The 9,718-nt window shown below is 37.3% G+C and overlaps 1 protein-coding gene across 4 annotated transcripts in view; it reads left to right on the top strand.

Annotated features, from left to right (window-relative positions):
* The window catches only part of STARD13 (StAR related lipid transfer domain containing 13), a gene marked incomplete at its 5' end in the record, with an annotated part of 302,915 nt that overhangs the window by 72,266 nt on the left and 220,931 nt on the right, over positions 1–9,718 (top strand). For 3 of the 4 annotated variants that reach the window (XM_081083032.1, XM_081083030.1, XM_081083031.1), the window contains one exon: positions 4,962–5,130. The exons of the other annotated variant lie outside the window; for it this stretch is intronic. In XM_081083032.1, coding sequence (XP_080939158.1) covers positions 4,962–5,130 — 169 coding nt within the window. Of the gene's footprint in view, positions 1–4,961; positions 5,131–9,718 lie in introns of those variants that run through there. 4 annotated transcript variants of the gene reach the window in all.

Below are 9,718 nucleotides of genomic sequence, written 5' to 3'. Positions count from 1 at the left end.
GCTTGACAGAAATTTGTATATCAGATGAATGTCTGGATTAGATGTTCAATGTCTTTTCCAAATCCAAGATGTAAAAATGTTATTCCCATTGTACTTGCAATAAATGGATTCCATATTAGCATGTAACAAACTAATCTGATTAATTTGCCATGTAACAACTATTTATAGGTATTAATATGACTGTTAATTCTAATGGGTTTTGTATTAGTCATTAAAATATTTCTGAAGGCAATGTTTGACAGGGTGGAAGATTAGGAAATCACACAGTCACAGATCTTTGAGACAACTTAGAAAAGTGAACAAATTTTGGTTGGCTGGAATGGGTGAGTATAGGCAATGAGCCCAGGACAAGCCAGACCAGATCACTGGCCATGAGAACTGGAACTGATGGTTGGGTCCGTGGGGAATGGCATGAGGGCACAGCCACACTCTCAGCGTCCTATAAAAGTGAAATTAACCAAGGACAGTAGTGAAGACTGAGAAACAAAATAAAGAAAATCTATTACCACTCAGAAGTCTTTGCAGCCATGATAGGACTCCAAAAGGGAGACATGGTCTATGGCTACGGAAGCTGAATCAGTCAAGAATCCACTCTGAAACCTTTCGCAGAGGGTCCTGGTCATGGCTGCTAATGCTAGCATCACTAACTTGACTGTATTGGTCATTGGGCATGTGGTGCATGCATATTGGAAAGGCTTATTGGCACAGAGTTGGGCACATACATCACAATCAATTGGTGGAAATCCTCAAAATGAGTTTAGAGCCCACAGGAAGGCTATGACATTAACCCACAACCTTTGCATTCAAGTAATTTCAAAAGCAGTCTTTCAAATCAGTCCTGCTTTTTTCCGCCTACCACTTGTATCTCAAACATTTTCCTACTTGGCAGAACTATCTTGGCTTCCTTTGAACAGGCTGACGAGGCGGCTGGAATATATGTGAAGCAGTAGAAGGAGAAGCAGACAGATGAGAGCACAGTGAGCCACTCCTGGCGTCTGCAAAAGCACTCTTAGCGCTCTGCCATATGTACACAAAATTCCATTGAGTGCTAATCTAGGATCACCTATCAAAAGATTTGAAATTTTTAAATACCAAATGTTTTTTTAGAGATCAAATTTCAGAGTTTTTACTGTATTTGGTGTGTTTGCATGGAGAAGAAATGCCATGGAAAAGGACAGACAATATGCAGAGTTAGCCTTGAGGATATGCAGAAAGCAGAAGACACAGCCTATGTGGCAAAAGAGAACTCCTTAAACTAAGCAGCAGCCAAGCTGCTTCCTCACTGTAGGATTGGGGGTGGGGTGGGTTCAGTTCTCAGCCATAGACTAGGGTCTCAGACTAGGGTCTAAGAAGGACCATAGTTCTCCCTGGTTAATTAAAGGCTTTTGGCTTTGTGTCTCTTTACGTCTAAACACCCAGATCTCAACCATCACAGAATTTTAGCCATCTCATAACTATATTTCTATATAGACATTCCAGTATCACATACAATTAGATAAACTTAAAATGATTTTCAGTATATTCTTACAAAATATTCTCCCCTATCTAATTTCCCCAGCACCCTTTCTGTGCCATAGTTTCCTCTTTTCTGTCCATCATGTATGATAGTGGAAAGTTAACATATCATTGGTTTAGAGGTAAACAATGACTTCACCAGGGCTTTACCTCTGGGAGTCTTAATTTCCTTTTCCATAAAATAAGACACTACAGAGGATGGCTATGGACGTTAATTAAAGACATGAAATGTAAATAGCATAAGGTCTGGTACACAGTAGCTATTTAACACTGTTAGCCTCCTCCCTCCTCCATCTTTTCTTTATTACTCTTTTTAGTTCCCAATATTCATCTGTTCATCCCATCCCTGAAATCGACTGAGTGAAGTTTGCTCTTGATGAACAAATTAGGAAAGAGGAAAAGTAGATAAAAATTAACCACTAGTGCCATCCATGTTCCTCTGTTTGAAGGAATTGGAAAGGAAGAAATCTGGCTTCAGTCTTGGAAGGCACACTTGGGACTTCAGCACTCCCTCCCTCTCTGATTTCTTTGGACCTCACTCCCTCACCAAGAGTTCTCTCAATGAGACGCAAGGAGGGCATTTTCAGCCCAGGGTAGCTTATCAGCAGTTTGCTTACATTTAGAGCAAACATAACAAAACTGTCTACCTACTGGTAATTCTATTACTGGGACCAAATGCTGAAAAAAAAAAAAAAAAGTAAGAGGATTCGGGTTCCATAAAAATGTATTGCTAATGAGAAAATAATGTTACTTCATCTGCTACTATGGTATTTTGGTCATGTAAAATAACAAAAACATGGTGAGCAGTTGCATGGACTTATAGATACTACTTGAACCATAAAATTAAAAACTTGTACATGCCCTGGGAAAGATAGAGATGTTGATACATAATCCTGCATGGATCCTCCTGTTTAAACTGAGACTGGTTTTTTAAAAAAAACTAGGCTTCATTCTAAATTGTCTTTTAATTAGGGAGTAAAAATTCCTTTTTAAAAAATGGTCAATGCTTGTTCTTTATTGCCAGTTGCCTATGAAATACTATGTTTCATGTTATTACATGTGTTTACATATATAAAAAAATACATATTAATGATCTTGAAGTTTCTAGAACAAAACACCTCAGGACTTTCATGTGTTCATGTATTCATTATTATGCAAAAAGTAAGCATTGTGAATTTTTCAAAAAATTATATACTGCAGTGCTTCTTAGGAAGAATAATTTCAAGTATTTTTAAAATGCAACCAAGTCAGTAATGAACTACAAGGGTGGCATTGGGAATAGCCAGTTTTTGTGTCAGTGACAGCTATGAAACAACTATACCTTACTTCCTGCCTTTTCCTTCCCAGAACATAGCCAAAGTTCCTAAGTTCCATACTCTGCTTTTCTTTCTCTCTCTATTTTTCTTCCATTCTCTCCCAATGAACAAATAATTACTGCCAGCTGTCTGGCTTGAATACATGGTTTATGGCAGGGAAGTCCCCAGTGTTGGACTATCAAACCAAAAGCACGTAGACAAAGTGGCTGACAGCATCCTGATCAGACAGCAAGCAGTGCTGGATCTGAGCTTGACAAATGGACCTTACAGGCATTTAATATTCTAGTGTAGTGCTAAATATGTCTACCATTAATGCCATTCTTCTGGCACACCGGAGTTCCTACTTCTTAGATTCCTTTCTAAGAGGATGCCCTGGAACAGAGAGATTCAGATCAAATTCTAAATAAGAATGAAAAGGGAACAACAGGATCCAGTGAGATCTTCTTTTCTTTTTCTACAATGATGCTGACTTGAAGACTTAAACTTGCCTACTACTCTTGCATAATTACTTAAAGAGGCTCACAATTGCCTTAAGAGGGAGTATGTTTTATTGTAGACCTTAGAGACCTTCATTAATCTGTCCATTTACCCAGTGGGATAGTTACCAAAGACAGGCTGCTTCTCAGAATTGGGCCAGCAAAAATTCCCTCAGGGAAAGATGTTAGGGCTGACAACCTTAAGAGAACCACAGTAATAAGAATTGAGGGCCCGATTTAAGTCCCGTTAAGCTGTTTATGGAGAGCTTTTCATTATTAGGACTATAAATCTCAGACCAGGTTATGTTTCAGTTTGAGTTAGCCAAATGTAAGAACCACTTGACCATATGCTTCTTTTTCAAAGAACTTTATTCATTCAGCCTCAGGCTCAGCATATTAAATAACATATTTTCTATGGACTTTTTTTTTCTGTTCACATCACACAATATTAAATAGGAAAAATTGGAGGGGGGAATTCTAATTACTTCCATATGAATCCTCACTTGTGGCCAAATTAAATCATTTGCACTTTCCTTAAACACAAACTCTGATTCCTGGTCTCCCACATGTGGGCAGAGACCCTCCTGCAAAGCCCTCCCCAAACTTTACCTGTCAGAGTCCCACCATTTTTTAAAGTCCACCCAAATGTCTCCTCCTCTGTGTGGTCTGCTATCATCACCCGAGTCAAAAATAATATTGTTCCCCTAACATTGCGTTTGTGTTTTTTTTGAGGCACCCTTTCACATAAAGCTTATGTTGCAAGCTTTTGCATAACTTTTCTATTGTATCTGAGCAGCTTGTCCACAGACAGTACCTTGGCATGAACCTGCATCTTTACAATGATTCTTGGCAGTGTCCTAAGTGTAATAGGTACTTCATAAAAATTATCCTTCTTGGTGATTAAAAATTGAGGAAGAAGGAAAATTAAAGAACAGATATTTAACAGATATGCTTATGCTTTTTGCCTATCCTAGTTTTATCTGTAAGAGCTCTCAGATTCCCATTGCAGAGGGCCAGAAGTTTAGTGTATTTACTCCCGTGTTCAAGCACTTGAGGTTCAATTTCACTGGAACAGCTTCATTTCTTTTAATGAAGCGTGGTAATTTATACTCAGCAGCGTATGTTTATTCAAAGTAGTTTTTCATTTAGGGTGTTTATCACACTCATCTTTTACCTCGCTGCAGCTATCTGGGAGAAAAGAATGTGCTTTCTCTAGCTTTAACAGCCTAAAAGATTTCCTATGCCTGGGGGTTATTTTTCTCCTACCGCCATTTCTCTTCCCTTTCTCTTTTTCTTTTAACCCTTTTAGCGAGTGCTGCTTCGTGGCGCCCAGTCAGCATGGAGGCAAGGCAAATACTCGCAGCTGCTTTCAGCCAGCGCCGGGGATAGAAGCTGCGGGCGGGCACAGCTCTGCCGGCTAGGGGCTGACTGACTGTGGAAGTGCTCCTGCTCCTTTCTTCCTTTGATTGGCTCCCCGTGGTCACGTGAGAGCCAGGGGGCTGGAATTCTGAGTTGCGGCTTCTGGCACTCCTTTTTCTTTTTAAATATCGCTTGGTCTGTGGAGCTCTGCTGGGCTTGGTGCCTTGCTCTTTGAGACGGGAGACAGACGCAAACAGCCAGAGTAGACTGAGGTGGCAAAAGAAAATCTGCCGAGATGTTCGGTCAGGGCCCCAGGACCCCAGCTTCAGGCTGCTACTATCTAAATTCCATGACATCTGAGGGCCAGGAGATGTACTTGCGATTTGATCAGACTACAAGACGCTCTCCTTACAGGATGAGCCGGATTCTAGCGCGCCATCAGCTAGTGACTAAAATTCAACAAGGTGAGTTGCCGGTAGTGGAAGGCTGTTGCTAATTCTGATTTCTGTTGGCTCAGTTTCATGCTAACTCAGTTTTGTAAATTATTGTTTTCACTTTAAAGTATGTGGATTTCTATGCCACGTTGCACGTAACTTTTAGAAATAACTTTAGGCTGCAGTTTTAAGGAAACAGTGACAGCACTTAGCTGCCACATAACGTAAGTGCACAAAAAACTTCACGGTAGGACAGTGAATCATAAAATTCCAAAACTTATATGTGTTTACAGAGTAAATGAGACAGGCTTACTCAGTGTGCATTTTAGGAGCTTTTCTGCAGGTTCCTTACACTCTGTCACATTTGAAACTTGGATACTTGTTTATTTAATCAGTAGGGCAATGGGTTACTCACTTCCACCCTGCACAGGTTCTTAAGAACACTCTTAGTGGCAGGGAAAGTTAGAATTCCAGTCTTAAGGGCATGAGACTGACAATAAGGTTCACATTTCTGCCTCTTTGTATGTTTGTGTCAGTAGTTGCCACTCATTTGTTGATATTGTTTTTTGTGGGTAAAGGATAAATGTGTCCTCTGATCTCAAAACAAGTCTTGTGACCTGTGCACAGAAGCCCCAGCTTCCTGTATTGATTACATGCTGCTGGATGTTCCTTTTTAGGGGGGGAGGGGGGGGGATCAACAGCCTGGACATCACTAAAATTCATCATTCTCCAAAAATAGTTTAAAACGTTCTCCTAATCTTAGGATAGGTCTGTAGAAACAAGACAGATGAACATTCCTAGGAAGTCCCTAACTGGTGCACACTTACCCAGTAAGTTTATGAAGTTTATGACCACCTCCCTCTTCTAAAAACATAAATAAATAAAAGAAACAAATTATTTTCTAGAGCCATTGTACAAACAAATTCCACTTAAAATAGTTTAAGAGCATATTAAATTTTACATGGGAAGTTGGGGTTTGTAATCGTGAAAATCTTATTGTTCTGTTTCCAAAAGGAACAATATGAATTCTAGTGAGCAGCATTTGATGAGATTGTTTCCTTGGAAATTAGGATTTGTTTGTAAAGGCTCAGGAACTGGTTATGTGTGAAGGATACTGGTCCTACATACCGATCTGATTTCAGGAAGGATATTATGTCATTCCATAAACTTTGTGTGCAGGTCTTGATTGAATAGAAACAAAAGTAATTATTTCCCTGTGGCTTGATTTAAAAATACTTTAGGCTTAGAATAAAAACCATTTTTGTTTTAGAAATTTCTGACAATGATGTTTTACCAGATGCCATCATCATTAGGGACATAGGGATTTGGTAAATGTTTGATAATGATTTATAATATATGTTCTGTGAATATTCCTCAGCATGCATATAAAGTGTATTATGTTAGAAATATTGCATAGAAATACTTTGAAATTGTTTTGAAAATCTCTTTAAATGTGTTTACAATAATTTCACTAAAAATTATTTATGTTCTTTTTGGAATGAATATTATTTTTTCATTGAGGACTTAAAGTTATGAACATATACATGATCACTGAAACTGTACTATGAGTATATGTTTCATTTTCATTTTTTTCAAATTAAAAAACTTGAGCATTCTCACCTTTTTATATCGGGCAATGGAATGTTTGAAGCCAATGAATGCCTACAAATTAAAAATGAGAATTAAGATAATAGGAAAGCATAAAAGAATTCCAGTAGTCCAATGACTAGGATCTGGTTATTTGTTAATATCATACAGTGGTATGGGAAGACATGGAGAAAGCAGAAGCAACATAATTTTATTGGGTTTACTGTATTAATAGACTGGTTTACAGTAATAATAGAGAATGTTGATTGAGCATGTATAATATATTGCGCATTTCTCTGAAAGCTTTCAATATATTTCAATTTATTTTAAATTCAAAAGTCCTTGTAGATAAGTACTGTTATTATACCCATTTTAAAGGTGAGAAAACAGTCATATAGAATTCAAGTAATTTCTCTGAGGTTACGTAGTAAGAGCTGATATTTGACTATACCTCTAGAGCCCATGTTCTATAATACACCACACTGTTTTTTAGTTTTTATAATGAGTGTTAAAGTATTGAACCTATGGTTGATTTTTTGGATTATATAATATCCCAAAAACTTTTCAGTTATCTGTACTCTGTACTCAGTATTACAGAATCTGACTTGGTCACTCACTATGAAATTCCCATTCAGGTTTTACTTCTCTAGTGGTTTTAAAACTCATGCTATGTGTTTTACTTTCCTTAAACTGTTAGTACCCAGAAGGGTGTGATGCCAAGTTATTTTACTAATGACCTATAATCATTAAATTAAAGCTTATCAAGCACATATTAATGACATTGGTTTTTGTTTTTGTGTGTATTTCACATATTGAAATGACAGCCACATCAGTAAAATAGTTTGCATTACTCTGCTATAGATCTTTCAAGGAAGATTTAGCATTATATGAATATAATTTGGGGCATTGTTACTTACGATCTTTCATGGCTGTTGGGAACAATGCAAACAAGAGTAAATTGCTCCCCACTGACCTCAGTACAGTGAGATAATCATTGAATGGCATGGACATGATTCAACAGCAGATACACTCATAGGAAGGAAAAACAAAGAGGAGAAATAAAGGAATCTTTGATGATGCATAGGATCAGAATTAGTTGCCCAAACACAGGATGAATCTAAACTTGCTCACTTTAGGGTATGCTCCAAAATCTATAGGCATAACTTCTCTAGCCTTCTTTTTAGATCTACAGTTTTATGTCCAGTTAGAAAAAAATAGAAATGTTTAAAATAGAGTGTTGTTTGCAGAGTAAAAGTTTATCATAAGTCATACTGCCAATAAGCCCTACCCCACAATACTGTTGAATCAATGGGGAAATTGTTGTAGGGAGAGAGAATGCATATAAGAATGGTCCTTATTTCCCTCACTGACAGGCATTTGGGAATGAACTAGAGGGAGGACACTGAGGAGGTGGAGAAAGAGCATTTTAGGCCAGAATAGGGGTCTTATGTCATTGATGGCTATGATTTATTTGTTAGACACATCCACATGCTATTTAATATATCCAGATCTAAGCAGATATTTAAATGTGATTACTTGCTTTGTGAAAGAATGTATCATGCTACTAAACTTTTAAAATAATTTAAATGCATAAAACAGCATGACATGAACCAGATTGCAAGTAAAGTCTGCTGAAGCAGAAAGAAAGGAGACAGGGATGCAGGCTCTATTGAGACACTCCCTCATTCTTTTACTGTGGCAAGTTTCAAAACTTCACTGGGCCTTTGTTTCTTGATGAGAAAATGAAATGGTTGGATTATGATTGCTCAAGTTTATTCTGGTTCTCAAGTCCTCTGTAGGTGAGTCAGTAACTCCTTGAACAAGTGTGTGTAAAGCAGGGAAATTTCAACCTAAAGTAATAGAAGCTGAAAAGGAAATAAGAGCAGTTTTGTAATGGGGAATAAATCTATGGTTTATAATTTTTCTAACCTGTCAAGGAAATGGTAAAGTGAAAATCAAGTTTTAGTTCTACCTGTGCCACTATTTAATTGTGTGATCTGGGGCAGGTCACAACTTCTCTAGGCTTTCTTTCCTTCTTCCATGAAATAGAAGGTTTAGATTAAATAAGTGTGAAGTCATCTCTCAAATTCTAGGATTCTGTCATAGCTAATACCTAATTTTAATAACTAAAATTTAGGTATGACTTTAAGAGAAAAACAACCCATATTTATGTTTTGCTAATTATGTCATTTAATATCTACCTGAACATTTTTGATATCTGTTTAATGCTCTCATTATCAATTTAATAGGAAAGTTAGGATGTCCAGTCTTGTGGAGTACTTAGATGTCAGTATATCTTATAATTATAAAGAAACTTGTAGAAACGTTTGCTTCTCTGGAATCCAGGACTGTAAAATAGAGTTATTGTGATGCCTGGCTTATTGCGAGGACTGTCGGGACCAGAGAATGTCCATGTATGCTCATCCCCATTCTCACACAGACAAAAAAAACACACCCTATTTTTCAATATAAATTCAGAATGTAGAAAATTTCACTACTAAAAGACTTAGTGAAAGTTAGACTTGCATTTTCATGGACTTTTTATCTGAGACTACTTTTAGAGATAGCCCCTGAATTAAACTTCACTAGAGTAGAAGAAACTGCCATTTTGATGTTCCCAAGAATGGAAGCAGGCATTAGTGATGCATCCTCTCTCATTACTCCGTCAAGTCAAATGGCATTTTGGGAATTTACTCAACCTAAGTGATGGTATTATTGTTAATTCCTGTGTATTGTTGGCTGAAATTAAACAATCATTTGGAATTTATCTTTCTCTTTAGTACATTGTTACTCCACTATTTTCAGAACTAGGGGGTTATTATGCTGGCAGAAAGGTAGATGGAATACAGAAAACAGGGTGAGAAAGCATTTGTCATGTGTTGCTCAAATTCTTAAAAAAAAAAAAAAAAAAAAAGCAACATTTCGTGAATCAGAGCCTCTCTCTGTTCAGTGCTGTGACTGAAGGGCTGTACATAAGGGACACTGTTTAACCAATGTTACAGAAAAATCTATTAAGTGAACTAAGTTAAAA

This window comes from Myotis nattereri, assembly GCF_964212035.1.
Source record: "Myotis nattereri genome assembly, chromosome: 2".
NCBI classification, from domain to species: Eukaryota; Metazoa; Chordata; class Mammalia; order Chiroptera; family Vespertilionidae; genus Myotis; species Myotis nattereri.
This window is presented reverse-complemented; position numbering and strand designations above follow the sequence as displayed.